Raw genomic sequence first — 24,238 nt, 5'->3', positions numbered from 1 at the left:
ACAAGAGATGAACAGGAAATGGGAGAGACGGCGGATACATTGGCAGAAGGTGGCACACAACGATGGTGAGGGGAAGTGAATTGGTAGGAAGTGATAGGACAGAGGGGGTGGAAACTATTGGGTGGAAAGTGTGATGGAAGTAGGTTAAGGTAGGTTTAAAACAGGATAACTTCGTCATTGGAGAGTGTGTTGGTATAACTCTCATCTGCACAGATCAGAAAAACTGGTGGAGGAGGGGAGGATCCAGATAGCCCAGATCATGAAGCAGGCCACTGAAATCAAGCATATTATATTCGGCTGCATGTTGTGCCACAAGGTGCTCTACCATGCTCTTGGTCACAGTTTAGAAATGGCTGTTGATCCTGGTTGCAGCAAAGGTGATGTATGACAAGCATGCTTTCACAGGTGGTCCAGCCTCTGACAAGGTAGGATAAGCTGTGACAGGAGTGGAATAGAAAGTGCTGAGCTGGTGGATTGTGCAGGTCTTTCATGTTGATCTTCCACAGGAATATGATACTTGTAGCAAAGGAGTTGGGTTTGAGAGTCACATAGGGACGGACTAGGATGTTGTGAAGGTTGGGAATGCAACAAAACTCTACTTTAGGAGAAGTGGGAAGGACCTTAGGTACAATGCCCCTCATTTCAGGGCATGATGATACGTGATCAATGTTGAGGAGGACCATGTGGAGAAGATGAGAGGGAAGGTGTTGAGGTGGTGAAGGAATGACGATTGGGCGTCTTGTCCCTGTACCCAGATTATGAAGATGATATCAGTGAATCTCGTCTTCAGTCCTGAGACTGGTTTGATGCAGCTCTCCATGCTACGCTATCCTGTGCAAGCTTCTTCATCTCCCAGTACCAACTGCAACCTACATTCTTCTGAATCTGCTTAGTGTATTCATCTCTTGGTCTCCCTCTACGATTTTTACCCTCCACGCTGCCCTCCAATACTAAATTAGTGATCCCTTGATGCCTCAGAACATGTCCTACCAACAGATCCCTTCTTCTAGTCAAGATGTGCCACAAACTCCTCTTCTCCCCAATCCTATTCAATACTTCCTCATTAGTTATGTGATCTACCCACCTAATCTTCAGCATTCTTCTGTGGCACCACATTTCGAAAGCCTCTATTCTCTTCCTGTCCAAACTATTTATCGTCCATGTTTCACTTCCATACATGGCTACACTTCATACAAATACTTTCAGAAATGACTTCCTGACACTTAAATCTACATTCGATGTTCACAAATTTCTCTTCTTCGGAAACACTTTCCTTGCCATTGCCACTCTACATTTTATATCCTCTCTACTTCGACCATCATCAGTTATTTTGGTTCCTAAATAGCAAACTCTTTTACTACTTTAAGTGTCTCATTTCCTAATCTAATTCCCTCAGCATCACCCGACTTAATTCGACTACATTCCATTATCGTCGTTTTGCTTTTGTTGATGTTCATCTGATATCCTCCTTTCAAGACACTGTCCATTCCATTCAACTGCTCTTCCAAGTGCTTTGCTGTCTCTGACAGAATTACAATGTCATTGGCAAACCTCAATGTCTTTATTTCTTCTCCATGGATTTTAATACCTACTCCGAATTTTTCTTTTGTTTCCTTTACAGCTTGCTCAATATACAGATTGAATAACATCAGGGAGAGGCTACAACCCTGTCTTACTCCCTTCCCAACCACTGTCTCCCTTTCATGTCCCTCGACTCTTATAACTGCCATCTGGTTTCTGTACAAATTGTAAATAGCCTTTTGCTCCCTGTATTTTACCCCTGCCACCTTTAGAATTTGAAAGACAGTATTCCAGTCAACATTGTCAAAAGCTTTCTCTAAGTCTACAAATGCTAGAAACGTATGTTTGCCTTTCCTTAATCTTTCTTCTAATATAAGTCGTACGGTCAGTATTGCCTCACGTGTTCCAGTGTTTCTACGGAATCCAAACTGATCTTCCCCGAGGTCGGCTTCTACTAGTTTTTCCATGCGTCTGTAAAGAATTCGTGTTAGTATTTTGCAGCTGTGGCTTATTAAACTGATAGTTTGGTAATTTTCACATCTGTCAACACCTGCTTTCTTTGGGATTGGAATTATTATATTCTTCTTGAAGTCTGAGGGTATTTCGCCTGTTTCATACATAATGCTCACCAGATGGTACAGTTTTGTCAGGACTGGCTCTCCCAAGGCCGTCAGTAGTTCCAATGGAATGTTGTCTACTCCGGGGGCCTTGTTTTGACTCAGGTCTTTCAGATCTCTGTCAAACTCTTCACGCAGTATAGTATCTCCCATTTCATCTTCATCTACATCCTCTTCCATTTCCATAATATTGTTCTCAAGTACATTGCCCTTGTATAGACCCTCTATATACTCCTTCCACCTTTCCGCCTTCCCTTCTTTGCTTAGAACTGGGTTTCCATCTGAGCTCTTGATGTTCATACAAGTGGTTCTCTTATCTCCAAAGGTCTCTTTAATTTTTCTGTAGGCAGTATCAATCTTACCCCTAATGAGATAAGCCTCTACATCCTTACATTTGTCCTCTAGCCATCCCTGCTTAGCCATTTTGCACTTCCTTTCGATCTCATTTTTGAGACGATTGTATTCCTTTTTGCCTGCTTCATTTACTGCACATTTTTATTTTCTCCTTTCATCAATTAAATTCAATATTTCTTCTGTTACCCATGGATTTCTACTAGCCCTCGTCCTTTTACCTACTTGATCCTCTGCTGCCTTCACTACTTCATCCCTCAAAGCTACCCATTCTTCTTCTACTGTATTTCTTCTCCCTATTCCTGTCAATTGTTACCTTATGCTCTCCCTGAAACTCTGTACGACCTCTGGTTCTTTCAGTTTATCCAGGTCCCATCTCCTTAATTTCCCACCTTTTTGCAGTTTCTTCAGTTTTAATCTACAGTTCATAACCAATAGATTGTGGTCAGAGTCCACATCTGCCCCTGGAAATGTCTTACAATGTTACCTCTAGATGGCCCATAAACAGGTTGGCATAGGAGGGTGCCACGCAGGTGCCCATGGCTGTGCTGCAGATTTGTCGGTATACTTAGCCTTCAAACGAGAAGTAATTGTAAGTTAGAATGAAGTTAGTAAGGTGTATGAGGAATGAGGTAGTGGGTTTGGAGTCAGATGGGCGATGGGAAAGGTAGTGTTCAATAGTGGAAAGACCACAGGTGTGAAGATTGTAGGTGTATAGGTAAGTGGCATCAACAGTGATCCAGGAGGTAAAGTGGTGGGGATGGTGAAGAGCTGGTGAAGGAAGTGGTTGGTATCTTTGATGTGGGAGATTAGATTTTGAGGAAATGGTTGGAGGTGTTGGACAATGACGACAAATTCTTTCAGTGGTGGCACAATAACCAGCTACAAAGTGACATCCAGGATTGTTGGGTTTGTGGAGCATGTAAATGTTGGTTGTGGAGAATGATAGGGATATGGAGAGAAATACAGACCAGGGAGATATTCTGGTAAGGGCCTAATGTTTTAAGCAGGTATTTGATGTTATTTTGGAATTCTGGGATGGGATCACTACAGCAGAATTTATAGTTGGAGTAGTCAGATAATTGCTGTAATCACTGGTCAACTGTTTATACTGGCATTACTAGCAACCAGCTGTCCACCAGGCTGGACATCCACCATCAAACTGTGGCCAAAAGCAACATGCTTAATTTCAATGGCTGCTCCACCCCTCGCCATCCAGATCCTACTTCGACCACCAACTTTCCGTAACTGCGCAGATGGAAGTTCTCCTTACAAGACATTCTCTGCTCCCGAAATTATCCCAGCCTCAACCTACAGTAACACACTGCTCCCACACCCTCCGCACTACAGTTTTTACCTCCTCTGATCACCTCCTCCCTATTCTTGTCTCCCACGCTCTTTGTGTGCCGCCCTCTGCCAATGCACCCACTCATCTTTCCCCACTTTTCTTTTTCGCTCCTTTTTTCCCACCTCCCTGCCCCACAGGCTTTCAACACTGCATCTGTTGGCAATCTAGTCCCTGCACATTCTGCCAGAGAGTGTTCCTCTCTTCCCCCACCCTTACACTGCTATTCCTTCCCCTCTCCCAATCCCTCCAGAGGTCTGCCTCCATTCCACATGACAGTCATTCCGGGCCAAGCTGCCAGAGCTGGCAGACATCTGTATGTGAGGTGTGCTTTCTTGTGTGAATGAGTGGTGAGTGTCTCTTTTTTTTATGAAGGCTATGGCTGAAAGCTAATGTGTGTGTCTTTTAATTCTGCAACTTAACACGTCATTTTATGGTAAGTAGCAAACCATCATTTCCTTACATTGTTGTATGTATTCTTACACACATTTTCTTTTATCCAGCTCCCCTCACAGCTACCTAAAAGTTTCATTTGCCAATTTCCACATCATCCCCATTTCCCCAACACCCTCCCACTGACAATGGACCTCTGCTGTATCTTTCTGCACCAGTTCCAAAAAATATCCCTTTCTGTCACTAAAACCCAGTCCCACCTTCTGTTCCTCAAATGCTGCCTAAGCCATAGTATCCCCTTCCTTCTCCTTAGTGTGGTTACCATAAAAGTTCCTTCTCCGGATCCCAGGCCTGCTTTCACAATGACCTCCACCTTCACCTTGTTGTCCAGGAGCAGGAATAGCATTCTAGACACCACTTACATATGTTATCTAACCTGTCGGCATCCTACCACCACCTTGGGACACCACTATCCAACTCTTATCCTACCCACAAGGCTCCTCCTTATCAAACCCCTCCAAACCTTGGCTAGTTTATCTTTTCAACCTGCCACATCCCCCAGGACTCCACTAAATCAAGAGCCGAAATGCTCTCTTAACACTATTGTTAACCTTTCCATGAAAACCCTCAGCCCCACAGGAAGGTTCAGTCCCATCCAAAGGCCTCATCTTCAGTCCTGCGCCCAAACTTAACTATGTTGGACTTGTCAAAGACTCCTCCTCCTTTTCCTGATCCCTGCAATGGAAACATTTCTTTGCCACCTCTCTCCAACCAAAGCCAACCTTATCCCAACACTGCACCCTGCCTCCCTCAGTTCACAGCACCAGCCAGTTGTGAACCAACCACCGCCACTCCCATCCAACCGCACCTTGGTCACGTTCCAGGAATTCCTTACCTCCAACTTGGCCTCACCATCCTTCCTCGGGTCCGTTCCGAAGAACATCAGCCTTGCAGCCAAAGAAGGGACAATTATTCACAACCTAAAAATTCTGATCTAATCAACCTACCTGCAGACGAACATTACACCACTATTGTTATGAATCACAGTGACTACCTGGCAGAAGGCCACTGCCGATTATCCGACGACTCCACCTATAAACTCTGCCAGGGTGATCTCATCCCAGAACTCTAACATAACCTCACATCCCTGCTTAAAGCCTTAGGCTCTAACTTGAACCCATTCCCATTAAGACATCCTGCACGCTCACCTTCTACACATTCCCCAAAGACTACAATCCCAACAATCCTGGACACCTCATTTTGACTGGTTATTGTTCCCCCACTGAAGAATTTCAACATTCACTGACTAACACCACCAGTCAATGGCCCAAAATCTAACCTCCCATGAGAAAAGACACCAAACACTTCCTTTGCCAACTCTCCACCTTCCCCACCATCTGAAAGTATCTCGGATCCATACTCGTGACTGTTAACGTGTCTTCCCTCCACACCAAATAGCCTCATAATCAGTATCTTGCCACTATTGAACACTATCTCACCAACGTCTTTCAGACTCCAAGCCCACATACCTTACTAACTTCATCCTAACAAACAACCGCTTATGCTCTGAAGGGTAGGTATACAACCAAATGCGCAGCACAGCCATGGGCACACACACGACACCACCCTATGCCAATCTGTTTATGGACAGTCTACAGGAATCCTTAGCTTCCAAAAACCACAACCCCACATCTGGTTCAGTTTCATATATTGATATCTTTACAATCCGGGCTTGGGCCGAGACACACTACCATCGTTCCTTCACAAGCTCAAAACCTTCTCTCCCAACTGCTCTAACTCGTCCTCCTAAACCCAGTATGCCACGTTCCTAGAAGTTGATCACCTCCACCTCCTGGTGGCTCCATCCACGTCTACGTCTACATCTACATCTACATCTACATCTACATCTACATCCGTACTCCGCAAGCCACCTGACGGTGTGTGGCGGAGGGTACCCTGAGTACCTCTATCGGTTCTCCCTTCTATTCCAGTCTCGTATTGTACGTGGAAAGAAGGATTGTCGGTATGCTTCTGTGTGGGCTCTAATCTCTCTGATTTTATCCTCATGGTCTCTTCGCGAGATATACGTAGGAGGGAGCAATATACTGCTTGACTCTTCGGTGAAGGTATGTTCTCGAAACTTTAACAAAAGCCCGTACCGAGCTACTGAGCGTCTCTCCTGCAGAGTCTTCCACTGGAGTTTATCTATCATCTCCGTAACGCTTTCGCAATTATTAAATGATCCTGTAACGAAGCGCGCTGCTCTCTGTTGGATCTTCTCTATCTCTTCTATCAACCCTACCTGGTGCGGATCCCACACTGCTGAGCAGTATTCAAGCATTGGGCGAACAAGCGTACTGTAACCTACTTCCTTTGTTGTCAGATTGCATTTCCTTAGGATTCTTCCAATGAATCTCAGTCTGGCATTTGCTTTACCGACGATCAACTTTATATGATCATTCCATTTTAAATCACTCTATGTCCACATTAAACTCATCAATCAACAACAATACCTGCATTTCGACAGCTGCCATTTCTCGCTCAGCAAAAATAAATAATAATAATAATAATAATAATAATAATAATAATAATAATAAAGGGTCACTCATGTAGCGCATGGCCACCTGGAGATGGCAAAACTGCTGAGAGAACAATTCCATTTTCCCAGTATGCTGTACGTCTCACCAAGGCCTTCACAGACAAGCACTATCCCCTGACCTAGTTCACAAACAAGTATGCTGTGCCATTTCCCTACATGCCACAGAGTACACTTTTCGTTGCCCAGTACCACGCTGTAAGGAACAAGTGAACGCCATCCTTCGCCAGGCCTTCAATTACCTATCATCACGCCGTGAAGTGAGGGCAATGATACCTAAGATCCTTCCAACACCTCCTAAAGTGGTGTTCCATTGCCCACCACCCTCCACAACATCGTAGTCCTGCCCTATGCCACTCCCAATCTCAACCCCTTGCCACAAGGATCCTATCCCTATGGAAGACCAATGTGCAAAACCTGCTCTACCCACTCCCTCACACTTTCTATTCCAGTCCTGTCCTGCCCTACCACGTAAGAAGCTGGGTCACCTACGAAAGCAGTCACATCATATACCAGCTCTATTGCAATCATTGCACAGCTTTCTATATTGGTATGAGTACCAACAAAGATGAATGGCCATTACCAAACTGTGGCCAAGATCACAGTAGACCACCCTGTAGCACAACATGCAGCTGGCTGTAACATGCTTCATTCCAATGGCTGCTTCACAACCTGGACTATCTGGAGCTCACCCTACACCACCAGTTTTTTTTCAGAAATGTGCAGACAGGAGTTATGCTTCCAACACATTCTCCACACCCAAAATTATCCTGGCCTGAACTTATGGAGATAACTGCCAGTACAGGCTCCACCAAACAGTTTCTACTTCATATTCACAACTCTGTACCCTCACAGAATGCCACCCTCCGCCAATACACCCACCCATCTTCCCCATCCCTTATCCTCTCCTTTTTTGCTCCCCATCCGCGACCCACAGCTTCCTGGCCCTGGGCCTGGCGTCTTGTCTTGCCTCCATCTACCCATACATGCTCAATCAGAAAGCGCTCTTCTCCACCCTCACACATATCCTGCTACCCCTCCCCATTCCCTGTCCCACTCCAGATTGTCGATCAACATGTCAGCTGCACTCCGGTCTGAGTGTGTGTGTGTGTGTGTGTGTGTGTGTGTGTGTGTGTGTGTGTGTTTTCTTTTCTGAAGAAGCTGAATGCATTAGTCTTTCATTGTGCCCGTCTGTAACTCAATGTGTCATCTCCATGTTGAGTAGCTATCATTTTCCTAATTTGTTGATATTCCAACCTGGAGTCTGCGTTGTTTTCACTTTCAGGGATGACTGAGAAGGCGAAGGGATCCTGCTCCAGAAAAGTCCAAGTTGAATTCTGTAAGCAAAAATTGTTCTGATACTACTCACAGTGGACCTCTTCTACTGCAAACTCTTTGATTTTCATATTTTGGGAACAGTCGTAGTAAATGAGAAAAACTGTCTGGTAAATGTGTACTCTAAAAATCATATCTTAAGAACTATGAGCAATTGTTCAGTAGAAAAGATGTGTTTCACAGTAGCGAAGTTGAACAATTGTTCATAGCTTATAAGGTATCATGTATGCACAAATATAGTCCACGTGCAAATATACGCTGCACCTAAACTTTTGACACAAGATTATAATATAAAGTAAATCTTCAATATAGGCCACACCACTAAGTGCACAAGAAAGTTCCTTTAGTCAGTACTTTGAGTGGCAGCTCTGTCATGCCCCTTTTCCAACATTCACATTACTACAATGAAACTCAAGTTGACAGAATAGAATGGTCTGCTATAATGTAGCTGCACTCACCCTGCTGCTAGGTGGCAGGCGGTCTATACCTGGTAAGTGTGTCATGGAGATTGTGGATTCATTGGGAGGTCTGGTAACATGACTAATTCAAGGGACAGAGTAAGAAAGTTGAGGGCGAGAGAAAATTTTATGTCTGGTACATGAGCAATGTTGGGAAAGGAGAATACAAGTTACATGGTGAAATTTGCAACTCAAGTTATCAGCTATGCAAAGGAACAGGGAAAACGGGAAGTTGTATGCATATTTCATGTTGTTGCAGGGGGGGGGGGGGGGAATGATTGGTCTGTAACCAAACAGAAACTCCTAAATACTTTGGAAAGTCGGTGTAGATATCCAACTGTTGAAAACGACTTGCTCAACTTTGTAATTCAAAATAGAAAATTGTTGATAAGCCGTTACAACAGAAATAATCCAAATTGAAGGTTGAAAACTAGCACGCAGAAGAAATATTTTGCCACTAGAACTTAGTTTTGTACGGGTGGGCTCGGCAATTTATGCAACAAAACAATCTATCCGTTTGTTGCAGAAATACAATTGCACAAAACGTGCCTCATCTTACAAAAACAGTTTATTATCTTTTCAGTGTTGCGTAATCAAATTTTGACACAAAAACAGTTATTTATTTTCCCAGATAGGGACTGCAGAACAAACAAATATCTATTTTGATATGCCAAACAGCACTACGGCAAATAACATGAGCAAATACAGCATTGAAGTACATACATTGTGGTGCAGGAAAACAGTGGTGCACAGTGACATTAAGCATTACGGTCGATGGATGAAAATTGTCACCATATGTGGTTTTTAATCGAAAAACCATCCTCAAGGGAGAAAGCTTCCCATCCAATATCATTGTAAGAGCTCTTGACAGGGGTAGGTGACAAAGGCATTGGTCGTAGACTGGATTTCAGCAGTTTGGAACAAGCAGCCAGGAGTTGTTCTTTACCCAAAATCAGTTCTTGCATTGGATAGTTTTCATGGGCGCATTGATGAATGAGTGAAACAGAACATGTAAGAAGGCAACTACGACCTAAGTTATTATTCCTGGTGCCAAGACAAGTGTGTTGCAGCCTTTGGATGTGTAATATAATGCAATTCTACAGAGATTAGAAAAATAATGAACAATGCAACTTTGGCACCAGGATGCTGCTTGCAAAAAGTTTTTGCGTTGGAAGTGTGCCATTGGGTTTTCACAGCAGATATACACATATAAAAACACTGAATTTCAAATGATCTTGGCGGGAAGTAAAATATACACACCTTTAGATGTAGCACAACTGTTTCCAAATACCCTTAACAATAAAACTGATTTATGCACTAACTACTACGTATTCTGTAGCAAAGAGTAGTTTCATCTAATTCATCGCCTAACCTACGACACGCCTAACCTACGACACGCCTAACCTACGACACGCCTAACCTACGACACGCCTAACCTACGACACGCCTAACCTACGACACGCCTAACCTACGACACGCCTAATTCAAATGCATGTATCATTTCTGTGATATGGAATTTCGTGTTACGTACCTCTGCTTCTGTTTACAAGCATGCATTGAACACACTGTCATCTGCTAACAATGGTTGGCTATGCTGGCCACACTAAAACAGCTGTCAATACTGACTTGAGGTCATTCAATTTATATCAAAAAAGCAACTTGCATTAGTCACCACACTGTGGCTCTTTAGAAAGTGGACAAGACGTACAAACAAGTTAACACAGTTTCGTGAGAAAGTCACTTTTCTTTTCTTAACAACAGCTCATGTTAAGCTTTTCAATCCACAATATATGTGTACGTTTCATTTACAAATTGACGATTTATGATCTGATGGTGCACTGAACACCTTCACTACCAGTAACATGCGACACACAATAACCTGTACTCTGCTGGTAAACATAAGTGAAAAGAAACAAAGTGGAGGCATGACAGAAAAAAAGTAAACAACTTTGAAGAGAAAACAAAAACAAAGAGTGCAGAAACGAAACAGAGAAAAACAATGTGATAAGAACAAAATTTAACTCATTGTGGCTGTCAAGTCAAGAAAATGGTTGTCAGTTAAAGTTCGGTTCAGCAATGATCATTTACAAAACCTGCTTGACATTCTACATTTGTATCAGTTGTCAGGATGAGCCATCACAAGCTGTCTACACTGGTAACTTGATCTACAATGTCACCAGTGGTATATAGCAGCAAAGGGGAGTCACAGAGCCTTAAAAAATAAATCATAAAGTTGTGTTCTAGAACACAAAAATGTGAGATGGGAACTATGATTCCGATTTGTTACTGTAGGAAAGGAAGTTGTCTGCAAAATACTAGGTGGTGCATTACATGGGTAGTGCGACTATTTTCCAAGCTTTAACTGCATCCTTATGCTCTGACGTGTTCCATAAAAATCAATTAACTGGTAGAGAAAGAGCAGTTTAATACAGACATTTTTTAAGTCATATTTCTTCATTAGTCTACTACAGTATAATGCTTCTGTAAGAAAAATTTCAAGGCACTTTTTACTTCACAGAAAAATGTTCTTGTGTCACCTTTATTTTAAAGACAACTTTCCTACTAGTTGTTAACAAAGATCTCATATATAATACCTGTGTTTCTTGTGAAGCCTGTACTGGCCACAGAATTGTCTTTCCTGCTATCGTATCCATGGATATGGTTGGGCAGTTACTAATTATTTTCTCCCAGTTGTCAGGAAGAGATTCACTATGCCTTTTTGTATACTCCACGGGAACTTGTGTAATGAACAGTCCACTCTCGTAATCTTTAACTATCTGCAAAAACAAAAGAAACTAACATTCTTAAAACTGATCTACTTTTATTGTTAGTAATTTGAACATTAATTTTGTTGGTACACAGATGTACTCAGAATTTTTAAACATATAACTTTTAAAATACAAGCATTCTGAGATTATTATATAGGAAACATGCATGGAAAAAATAAAATCTATTATTAATGGGAAAAATAAAATCAATTATTAAATAACTGAAGAGTAAAAAATCACATAGGTGTGGCGAAACATCAAGTGGACTCGCAGTCACTTGAGCAATTTTTTTCAGACATGATCAGTTAGCGCACATATTTTCAGTGAAATCACATTAACAAATGAGAGGAAGAGAGTAATCCCACAATTAGAGGCCAATATCCTTGCTGTAAGTATTATCAAAAGTCTTGGAGATGGCAATGTGTAAGACAGTAGTAACCTGTTTCATATTGTTGTACTGTTGTTGACTTTAGTCTGAAGGATGACTTGGTCTGAAAAGCTTCAGCAACTTGCTTTCATCTGAAATATCTCCCATCACAATCTCTTAGTGTCATTGTTCATGGTTAGGGTGTAAAGGAGGGATACTTTGTGTGACGCTGTTGGTATACTGTCATTTTTGCTTGGGAAGTATTGTTATTTTAATGAAATAATTATTTCCGAAGATTTCATTTTAAATTCCTGCTGACTCTCATGGAGGAGGAGGAGGAGTAGATAAAAGAAGAAAAAGTACTATAGATCCACTCTACTTTGCGGCCATATTCTGTAACATACGGCCACTCAGAAACTGCTTTTTGTACACCAACAACATTTCAATTTTTTCTCTATAATCATCTGCATCAACTACATATCTTTTGAGAGAATTCACCAAATGTCACAGCTGTGCAATAACAGTTTCCCTGTGTTTATGCTGTCACGTCCCAACCTGATTTGCAGGCTGTCATCAATCACGGACAAGCTGGATAGACCACAAATAGCTTCTTTCCTAGCCTCCCCCTTCTGTTATGACGTCTATTATATTCTAGGTCCAATAAAGTTTCTAAAACATGACCAAGGCTCCTGCCCTGCAACCACTCACAGCCTGCTGGACGGGAATAGCTGGCAGCCAGGAAACCAGAAGAGTGTAGTCATCCTCTCTATTGGTGTTGTCAGGCTGCTTAATATTTTCAAGCGTTTCTCAAATTTTGCACTGCCACATCCACACCTCTTTTGTGAGCACAGGGGCTTCCTGCAAAAAGATATGCTGTCCAGTCACAGTGGTGGTCCACTATCACTGATTTATTACGCTGTGCTAACAGCACATAGCGATCATAATCTGCTGCTCATGAGCTAACTGGTATCCCTGTATCCCCTATGTAGGCGGCTCTGCACTCACAATGTAGTTCATATACTCTTGCCATATTTAATTTGTTGACTGCATCCTTGGTGGAACGTATCATGCTGCAGATCTTGTGGTTGATGCAGAAAATCGGCTTCAACCTCATCGGAAGAGGATGTTGCCTGCCATTCACTGACACCCTTCACATATGGTAAGTGCACTAGTGGAAGCTTCTCTTCATTGTCCTCTTCTCTGGAAAGCCGTATAATATGGTCAAAATGTTGGTTTTAAGTTTTATAAAGTATTTTGTACAATGACATGGTGCAGCACCAAGAGGAATCTTAACAATCACGACACCAGTCGCAGAAGCCTATGTAATTATATACTTTTGTGATATTCACACAAAAACAACACAAATAGTGAATAGTGGTGGGTACACGTGTGTGTGTGTGTGTGTGTGTGTGTGTGTGTGTGTGTGTGTGTGTGTGTGTGTGTGGGAGGGGGGGGGGGGACGGGGACTTGCATAATGGAGGAGACGCAGTACTTTATAACTTCAAAAAGATAACTACAGTGGAAGAAACGCAGAACAGCGTATATGCAAACATTGCACAAAATACTTACGTAAATATTTGCATTTGAAAATGAGAATAAATTCTTGGAAAGCTTCACACTAAACATGAAAAAATGTGTAACTGGAGCAGTGTTACGTTATTTAAATAATAAATGACTACTGCAAACTTTCCAAAAACAATGAATATGATGAATGACATTAAGTTAAACATTTCTGCTTCCCAGACAGTTACCAGTTTTAGTTAGGTCTGCAGCTAAACATATCACAAAATTTAGGTAACATTTATTGAATAACAAACAAGTTCTTGATGAATATTTTGACACATATATACTACATACATACATGAACTATAAAAATAAAAATGGGGATCCTATACATAACTTTTACTGCTTAAAAAATTATTTCCCACGTTTTACATTATCCCAAATTTTACACTATTTCTGTGAGTCCCTTGAAAAGTGAAAAGCAGGTTTCAATATTATCAGTGAACTACCAATGAAAGTGGCAGGTGATGCTGACATTTTTGTAGCAGATATTTGTGTCATCGATGTAGAGTGGGTGAGAGGAGGGCGGGGGATTGGTATGGGTGGTGGGGAGCAGTAAGAAGGGTTGGTGAAAGATGGCCAACAGATGGCAGCAGTGTATGGGATAGAAATAGGGCAAAATAGAGCTCATGGGCGCAGCCAAAGATAGCTGTGCATGTGCACGATGACTTGGAGGCATGGACTGGGAGGGGGAGACAGAACACAGGAAGAAACAGACTATGAGGTAAAATGTGTGGGTGCATGATGACTGAAGTTTGGGCCTGGGTGGCGAGCACAGGTGGCAAGCACGGGTGATGGGCTGAGGCTAGGGAAAATTGAGGCCAAGAAAACTATGGAATCGACAGATGTGTTGCAATGTCCCACATATATTATACATATAGATAAGCTGGTGTTGGCGGAAGGACCCAGATGGCATATTGTTAAGCAATCATTGAAATCAAGCATGTTGTGCACAGCAGTGTGTTCTGAAACTGTATGGACAACTCTAATCTCAATCACCACTTGGCAGTGACGACTCATCAGCATGGAAAGCTGATTGGTAGTCATGTCTGCAGTAAATATTGTGCAGTTTACTGTGTAAGTGGTATATTATAAGGAGTATTCAAAAAGAAATGAGCCAGAGGCATAATTACAGAAACCAGTACCTGTATGTTAGAAGTACTGACCCTGACTGTTGAGACACTTGTCCCACTGCGACACAGGGCAGTGAATGGCTGCCTCAGAAAATTCCCGGGGCTGTGATGTTAATCAGTTCTGCACGTACAGCTGATCGTCATCGCCTGAGGTGAATCGTTTGCCCTCATAGCCTTTTGAAGGGAACCAAAAATGATGTAATCACAGGGAGAGAGTTCCAGACTGTATGGATGGTAGCAGAGAACCTCTCATTTGAATTTCTGCAGAAGTGCCGCAACTGTGTTGGCTATATGAGGCTTTGCATTGTCGTGGAGCAGAATGACCCTATCAGTGAGATTGCCTGTTTGTTTTGATTTGATCGTTTGGCAAAGGGTGGTCAACATTTGCCAGTAACGCTGGGCATTCACTGTTGTCCCGTGCTGCAGGAAGTGAATCAGAAGGGGACCATCTTGGTCAAAGAATAACATCAGCATAACCTTTCTTGCACTCATGTGGATGGCCTTGGCTTTTTGTGGTGGTGGTGACCCTGGATGCTTCCACTGGAGACTGTCGTTTTGATTCTGGTTTGAAGTGACGACACCACGATACATCTCCAGCCACCACTCGTGCCAGAAAGAAATTCCCTTCCTGAGCATAGCGCTGCAGATGAGCAAGATAGCGGGCCATTTGACATGCTTCCTGGTGTGGTTTAACACTACGGGTCACCCATTGGGCACATACTTTGTACATGTGCAGTCGTTCCTTCATGGTGGTGTGAACACTTCTGACACTCAATCCGACAACGGCGGCTATGGGTTTCACTGTCACTTGGCGGTCCTGGGTAATGAGTGCATCCACCAGCTGGACAATGTCATCGGTAATGCAGTGAGGTGCTCCAGACCGTGTATCATCGGCTAATGGTACCAGTCCTTCCCTGAAGCGCTTGTGGCATGCCTTGACACTTGCAAGGAACATGCAGTGTTCACCGTACACTTGTGACATTCGTCAATGAATGTCCATTCCTTGTTCCTCCTATTCCTTCCGCTGTCAGAAAACAAACAACACCTCTTTGCTCTTCTGTTGACGCCTCTGTGTCACTGTTTGATGATTGATGCATGCTGGTACTAGCTCTGTAAAGTCATGTGACGTGCAGGCATGCTCTCTAGTGACAGGCTGTGAACTTCCACATTCTGGTCGGAACCACACCTCGTTACACACGCCACGATATTGCCCTCTTGTCACTGGTCTGCACATTCCAGACTCCAGCTCATCTCTTTTTTAATGCCTCTTATACATGACTGCTTTCACAGGTGGCCCTCCCTTTGGGAAGAGAAGCCTGTGATGGGACTGGAATAAAATGTGCTAAGTGTATGTACTTCAGAGGTATTGCATCCTGGTTCCACACCTTCTTCCCCGCAATCTGTCTCCTCCATTTTATCCCCCCCCCCCCCCCAATCCACTTCACCATACCCTCGTGTGCTGCACATTACTGCCCCTGCATGAAACTACGAAAATGCACTATGCCACCCACCTATCCCATGCACTTGCTAAGTTCTGTCTTGTTTATGTGCCTTTCAACAATTCAGTGTCTCTATTATTCAGTGCATTGTTAACTGTACTAATTAATTATTTACATCCCCAGCACTCTCTATTGTCACATCTATATGTGTAATTATGAAACACATGGGATATAATATAAAAGATTTAGCAAATGAAGTAATAGATATCATCAGTTTGTGGCTTACAGAAAAAAAAGAGTAAAGCTTAACTGTGACAAAATACAGTTCATATAGGTTCTGACATCGAACTCTTATGGAAATGAATTTTACAGCTACAAAGAAAACAAATAATTACCCGGTAATTTATAACAATGTAATGAAACTTCTGAATGGAAAAGTATGTAAAATAAGGGAGTGGTGCATGGCACACAGAAACACACAATAGAAAATGGTCAACACTAGCTTTCGGGGAAATTACCTGGGGAAGTCTTTGCAAACACTTTTAGACTCTGGCAAAAAATGGGGGTGATACGTGACCACAAGAACTTGGCAAGAGATTTCTCACAGCCTCTGTCACCTCAGTTCTCCAACTTCCTATCTATACTTGGTGCCCTTGTTATGCCCAGCAACTCAGCAGAAGGTTGGGTAACCAACCTCAGCAGGAAGCTCGAGTTGGTGAGGTGACAGGATTTGGAGGTCAGTGGAAGGCGATGGTAAACCACCACTGAAATTACCCGAAGAAAACTCCATGGCCTTGCTTAACACAAAATGTTTCTGGAGTTTCAAGTTCCCGGGTGGAACCAGGTTGAGGGAAGCTCATGAAGAGTAAGATGCTGCAACGGGAACTGCAGAGGAACATGGAATGTAAGATCCAGGTATCAAGGAAAATTAGACAGTCAGATGAGAAATTGAGAGTGTTAACATCGACATATTGGGAATAAGTGAAATGAAGTGGACTGGCATACGAGGATTTGCTTCAGATGGCCATATGGTATACTATTCTGGAGAAGAAAAACAGAAGTGATGGAGTAGACTTCATAGTTAGCGACAGAATAGGAAATGATAAAATGATGTCATCAGATTTCAAGGTTAATCCCTTAATATCACAGTCATTCACATTTATGCACCAACCACCGATGTTAAAATGAAAGTTATCAGCAAGTTCTATGAAGATCTATAACAATTACTGATGTTGACAACAAAAAGGATGTCATCTTCATAGTTGGAGATTGGAACACAAAAGTGGGAAATCAATTGCAGAGGGTGTAACACGAAAATTTGGTCTTGGTGCTATAAATGAAGCACGACAGAGACTCCTAGATTTCTGCCATGACAATTCATTGGTTATTACTAACACACTGTTCCAGATACCCAAATTACACCTACATACTTGGACTTCACCAAACGGCCAACACCAGAATCAAATAGATTACTTACTTCATAGAGGTGCAAGAGGGCGGTTCAGTGAACTACAACAAGACATGGAGGTGATAGTGGATCAGATCACAAGCTCTTAACTGCAAGATTCCGACCGAAACTGATAGAAGCAGCAAAAGCTGTTCCTTCTTGCAGATAAAACTGTAAGACCATACCCTTTGATTACAAAGAAGTCCAAAATAGATTTAACACACTAGTTTAGAAGAAAAAAAGCCCACAAGGGTTGTGGACAGAAGTAGCCAAAACTGTCAGGGAGGCAGCAGAAAAACATATTTAAAAAAAAAAAAAAAAAAAGAAAGAAAGAAAGAAAGAAAGAGAGAGAGAATAACAAGAAGGCCAGACGACTATTGGCTGAGGCATTGTAAGTTGCGAAAGAATGAAGGAAAGCAAAAATCAAAGGGGACGGATCAGCAGTGTTTAAATTAAACAAAGGGTTTCAGAAATCAGCTAGAAGAGGCAAAGATGTTTTGTTAAACATACAGTGCAAAGAAGTTGAAGATGATAACAGAATCGAGAAAATATGGAATCTTCACAAGAAAATTAGACACATCAAAGGAAAATTCCATGCGACAATCGCAATGATAAAACAACTACAAAAGATGTAGCAGATGCAGAGGACGTTAAGAAAAGATGGGCAGAATATGTAGGAGATCTATATAAGATAGATCCATATACTGACAATGCTGACAATAATGAAGTTAAGGTTATTGTAGAACTGCAGCCAGATATTTTCGAAAGTGAAGTCAAAAATATGGCTAAAAACAAAACTAGTGGATATGACGAAATTCCAGCAGACTTGTTCAAAATAACTCGAAAGAATGCACCAAATGTGCTCCATTCAATGTCAGAGAATATGGAGCATACAACAATGGACAGAAGACTGAAAAAAATCAGTATTCATCCCTATCCCAAAGAAGGGAATTTCTAAAAAATGCTCAGGTCACCAAACATATGCACTTATTCCTCATACTAGCAGTCATGCTGGAAATCTTACAAAATAGACTTCGCCAGTATCTACAGTGCGATCTTTTCCACTGTGTACGAACTCCAGAGATTGATCAATGAGAGGGTGCAGAACAAAAAAGGTCTAATAAACTTATATCCAGAAATGCATGGTTTCCATACTAGAGACCATTTATTCAATCGTATATTGTTACAGAGACTGCAGTCTAATACACGCCATACCATGCAGCCACAGTTACAGTACACATGGTTTCCTGCCCTAGTGCCCTCTCTTGCTACAGTAAATGGTAATGTTGTGTCCAATTCACTTCTCTTGCTAACTCACCTTCTAGTGGATGTGATGCAGCGTTGTACACAATGGTTCAACATTCTTATGGAAAGGCAAATGCCAATGGGCGGTAAGCAACAAGGTTGTATCAGGTTACTTATTCCTGCTGACAACAACCACAGCATTCAATGTTTGCAATAGTCTTTCACTGTTTGTCTGAGACAGGGTCGTTTCAGGATATAGGAAATCATGAAGGATGTACCGAAAATGTTCGGACGCCAGGTTTGGAGGAAAATGTGATTAACACTGGAAGGCGACCACCATATCAGTACCAGGCAGTTGGTTCACCAGCTCAGGGTAAGCCAGATAATTGTGTGGAACATTCTCCATGACAATTGTTACTACCCTTATCACTTACAGTGTGTGCAGGCCTTACTAGTGATGGACTTTCCACAACGGGAGCAGTTTTGTCACTGGTTTCTTCACCATGCAACCACGACTCCAGGATTTGTGTCATCCATCCTATTGACAGATGAGGCCACCTTCACACAGACTGGTATCTTCAACTTTCACAACAGGCATCTGTGGGATAGAATGCAGAAACTTCACGGTATGGTGACAGCGAATCATCAGATTGGTGCAGCCAGAATGTGTGGGCCAGGATAATTGTTCACCATAGTTTGGAACCAGTCTTCCTCCCACATCACCTAACAGGCCAGAACTATCAGCATTTTCTTGCCTCCTCTGCTGGAAGAAGTGCCACTGACTGTTTGAAGGGTTATGTGCCTGCTGTATAGTGGTGCTCCACCTCACTTTGCCATTAACATCCGGACATATCTCAATTGTGTCTTTCCTGGTTGATCGATCAGATGAGGGGATCCCGTTGCATGGCCTGCACATTCACTAGATCTCAACCTGCATGATTTCTCATTATGGGCCCATCTCAAAAGTATCGTGTATGCAGATCCCATTCCAGATGTGGAGACACCAGAGCAGTGTGTTAATGCTGCCTTTGACACTGTTCAGATGCAGCCTGGACGATGTGAATGCTACGGAGTATACACACATGCACTGAGACACATGGACACAAATTTCAACACATACTGTAAACATGGCTGCATGATAGAGTGAATATTAGAATGCAGTCTCTGCAACAATGAATGATTGAATAAATGGTCTCTAGCTTGGAAACCATGCATTTCCTGACATGGGTTCATTAGATTATTTTGGTTCTGTATTCTCTCATGGATCAATCCCTGCAGTTTGTATCCAGCAGAAAAAAAAAATCACCCTGTACAGCAAGAACTAGTGAAAAAACAATCTGGATTTTGTAAAGGAAGAGGGAGCAGAATTCAAATTGCCAACATTTGGTGGATTGCGGAAAAGACAAGAAAATTCCAGAAAGATGTCTCTCATTTATTGATTACCCAAAGCCTTTGATTGTGTTGATCACAATAAATTACTGGAAGTACTCAAAAATATGAGAAAACCAAATCACTTCATACATCTCACACAGAGTTTATCCTCTGACCAAGATGCCACAGTGAGAACAACTAAATGGATCAAGATCCAGAAAGGAGTATGGTAAGGCTGCATATTATCACCTTACTTATTCCACCTGTATGCAGAGCATGTTATGAGGAATGCCTAGCTAGATGAAGAAAAAACTGGAATTAAAGGAGCTAGGATAAATATAAACAACCTTAGATATGGAGATGATACTATACTGTTCACAGAAAGTTAAGAGGAGTTGAAGACACTCTTGTTAAAGGTGAAAGAACAAAGACAAGAAGGTTGTCTTAGGCTGAATGCTGACAAAACAAAAATTATAGCAACTACAAATATGATTTCATGGCATGTAGGAGGAGAACAATGGCATAGTCTCTGTTCAATTATCTCGGTTCCCAGATTTCGGCTGATGGTGACTGCAGCCACAAAATCAGGACATGCCTGCTGCTTGATATATCAGCAATGTCAAACCTTGACAAGGTTTTAATGAGTAGAGATATAAATTTAGCAACAAAGGTCTGTATTGTAAGGGCTACGGTCTTTCCAGTTGTGGTGCATGGATGAGAGACCTGGACCATTAGAAACGCATAACAGCGAAGAATAGACCGCTTTGAATTGTGGTGTTGGAAGACACTTCTTAAAGAGTCCCATGGACTGCAAAGTAACTGAGTAGGTCAACATTACAGCAAATAAAACCAGAGTGCCCCCTGTAAGGTCTGATACTAATACAAAAGCTGACCTACTTCGGACACATCATGAGAAGATATGTTTCACTGGAAAATACTCTAATGCTGGGGAAGATTGAAGGCACTAGGAGAAGAGGACGCTAATGAGATGGGTTGAGGGTATCACAGAAGTAGTGTGTACCAACCTGGGAAGCCTGTGGGAGAAAGAGCAGACAGAAGAAACAGGTGTGTTTTGGTTCATGGGGTCAGAGAAGTCGGAACTATATAAAACAGAAAGAAACTTCCACATGGGAAAAATATATTAAAAATAAAGATTCCAAGACTTACCAAGCGGGAAAGCGCCGGCAGACAGGCACATGAACACAACACACAAACACACACACAAAATTACGAGCTTTCGCAACTGGCAGTTGCTTCGTCAGGAAGGAAGGAAGGAGAGGGAAAAATGAAAGGGTGTGGGTTTTAAGGGACACCCACACCCTTTCATTTTTCCCTCTCCTTCCTTCCTTCCTGACGAAGCAACTGCCAGTTGCGAAAGCTCGTAATTTTGTGTGTGTGTTTGTGTGTTGTGTTCATGTGCCTGTCTGCCGGCGCTTTCCCGCTTGGTAAGTCTTGGAATCTTTATTTTTATATATATATATATATATATATATATATATATATATATATATATATATATATATATATATATATATATATATATATGTTAAAAACAAGATTCCAAGACTTACCAAGCGGGAAAGCGCCGGCAGACAGGCACATGAACAAAACACACAAACATACACACAGAATTACGAGCTTTCGCAACTGGCAGTTGCTTCGTCAGGAAAGAGGGAAGGAGAGGGAAAAATGAAAGGATGTGGGTTTTAAGGATATATATATATTTTTTACTCCTGAGAGTACACATATTCATACATACACACAATCCATCACACAGACACCCAAAATACACAGACATGTGGCAGTGGCAAGACTAGTTCGCCAGGCCCACCGCTACCAAGAGTATGTACAGGTTGGGTGTCTTTGTAGCTGTGTATAACCAGTAATTTTCACTGCTTCACACTGAAATGTCAAGGCTTGCTTACTTTGCATACTTACATCCTTTTATACCCAATTGTAATACAGGATGTATCAAAAAGAATCATCCAATTTGGCACATCTATATTTCTGAAACTAATAAACATATACAATTAATTTTGTTTTTTGATGAATGGGAAACTCACAAAGTTCTTTTTCATACCTTTTCACAAGTGTTCAATATACCTCCCTTGAGATGCACGGCATGTCAGTGCAGTATTCAAATCATTCCCACACTGCAGCAAGCATGTCTTGCATTATATACAGCTTCCACAGCTACTGTTATGTGCTGTCTCAGTTCATTCATTGTTGTTGGTAACAGAGACACACAAACAAAGTATTTTATAAACCCCTAAAAGAAATCCCATACAGTCAGGTCCAGTGACCTTGGATGCCAGTAATGTAAGGCTGGATCATCTGGTCCAGTGGGACCAATCCATCGTTCAGTAATCCTTTGATTTAAAAATTTCCACACTTCCACATGCCAGTGCCCCATCCTGTTGGTAAATGAAGTCATTCGAATCAGCCTCCCACTGCAGAAAAAGAAAGTTCCCAAGCATATTGAGATACATGCTTCCTGTAACAGTGTTCTTGGCAAAGAAAAATGGACGCCACACCTTTTCCTGTGAAACTGCACAAAACACATTAAATTCTGGAGAGTCCCTCTCATGTTGTACAACTTCAAGTGGTTTTTCCGTACCCCATATTCTCATAGTATGATGGTTCATCTTTCCATTTACATAGAATGTTTCCGCGTCACTGACCACTAAGTGCGGAAGAAAACTATAATCCTTCATCTTGCCAAGAACAAAATTACAGATCTCTATACATTGTTGTTTCTCATCTTCACGAAGAGCTTGCAGTAGCTGAATTCTGTGTGGTTTCATGTGTAAATGTACACGCAACACACTAGACAGACATCGGGGGCATGTTGAGCTGTCGAGCAGCACGGCAAATGAATTTCCATGGACTCCTTGTGAAACTACAGCGGATGTATTTGACTTCTGTGTCAGACACTCGGGGACAGCCCAGCGATTTCTCTTTACCAAAACAATCTGTTTCTGGGAATTGTTCATGCCATCATCTAATGCTCTGTGCTGTATTAGGATCCACATCATACCTAGTATGAAAATCATAATGAACAGTTATTACTGACCCGCACTGCACAAAACATAGAAAGCAAAACGCTTTCTGTTGTCTTAACACCATTTTTACTAGAACTGAAGTGGGCGCATATTGCTGCTACCTAGAGGGAGCCATGTAAAACTCTAGAGTTTGCTCTTTCCAAAAGTACACTGTTCATGCACAAATCTCAAACAACATAATGGTTATGATTTTTTTAAATATCGGATGATTCTTTTTGATACAACCAGTATAGTCATGGCAGGAGAGGAAAAATATACTTAGCTCAGAAGAGAAAATTGAAGAAAAGAGACCTTTACAAGAAAAAATATCCTCTGATAAACCTGATCACCAGGCTCATGCCTGAGCAAAATAACAAAAACCAAACTATTATTTTTTGGCATTACTCTAAAAAAGTCAAAATGGTATGTTACTTTCTCAGCATTATTCAGTATTTTCTAATACATACCTGGCTAACTCTTCTTATAATTACATTTCTGTCAGTAGTAGTACCGCTCTGAGCTGAAAGGCTTTTATTCAGTTTTGTTAATTCCAGTACAGCCAATTTTGCAACTGACTCTGCTGCTTCCTCTGGTGTACTTTTCTCATCAGGATAATTATTAAAATTCTCATCACCAACCTGAAATAAATATCATTTCTGATGTAAAATGTATGAAAATATTGTTAAGGGCATAGAACAAAAAGCCTATAAAAAACTGCAATCGAACATGTACCTCAATATCCACCCAACAGATAAATACGTAACAGAATTTACATGAAAAATATAAAGTTCCTTAACCATTTGAGAACAGTCATTCTACAGAAAATCTAAAGATGCTGTAATAGACTAATCTTTGGCACAAGTGTACATGTGAACTAACAAGATACAGTTTACTGAGGTTCTAAATGTGATTCTGTCGATGGCTGTGACTGAAACACATTACGGTATATATTTTTAAAAACTATATAAGTAGTGAAAAAGAGGAATGATTTTATTGTGAAGGGATACTATCACCAAATACTGTACTTTTAATAGAGAGTAATTGGAGAGAGAATAAATCTACTCAACAAGTGGCGGCAGAACAACACATATTGAAAAAGGTTTTACATATGCAAGCTTTCATAGACAGTGGCTCCTTTTTCTGGCAGGAGGGTTGAAGGGAAAGAAAGTAGGGTGAAGGAAAAGGACAGGAGAAGTTCGGGAAAAGGGATAGAGTTCGGAAACAACAGCTAGAATCTCAGGTCAGGGG

The 24,238-nt window shown here is 41.7% G+C and overlaps 1 protein-coding gene across 3 annotated transcripts in view; it reads right to left on the bottom strand.

Annotated features, from left to right (window-relative positions):
• The window catches only part of LOC126352187 (tudor domain-containing protein 7-like), a 203,383-nt gene that overhangs the window by 133,117 nt on the left and 46,028 nt on the right, over window positions 1-24,238 (bottom strand). For all 3 annotated transcript variants that reach the window (XM_050002669.1, XM_050002668.1, XM_050002667.1), the window contains 2 exons: window positions 23,458-23,628; window positions 11,211-11,393 (listed from right to left, as the gene is read on the bottom strand). In XM_050002669.1, the coding sequence (XP_049858626.1) occupies window positions 11,211-11,393; window positions 23,458-23,628 (354 nt within the window). The remainder of the gene's footprint in view (window positions 1-11,210; window positions 11,394-23,457; window positions 23,629-24,238) is intronic.

The sequence above is a fragment of the Schistocerca gregaria genome, chromosome 1 (assembly GCF_023897955.1).
Source record: "Schistocerca gregaria isolate iqSchGreg1 chromosome 1, iqSchGreg1.2, whole genome shotgun sequence".
Classification (NCBI taxonomy): Eukaryota; Metazoa; Arthropoda; class Insecta; order Orthoptera; family Acrididae; genus Schistocerca; species Schistocerca gregaria.
This window is presented reverse-complemented; position numbering and strand designations above follow the sequence as displayed.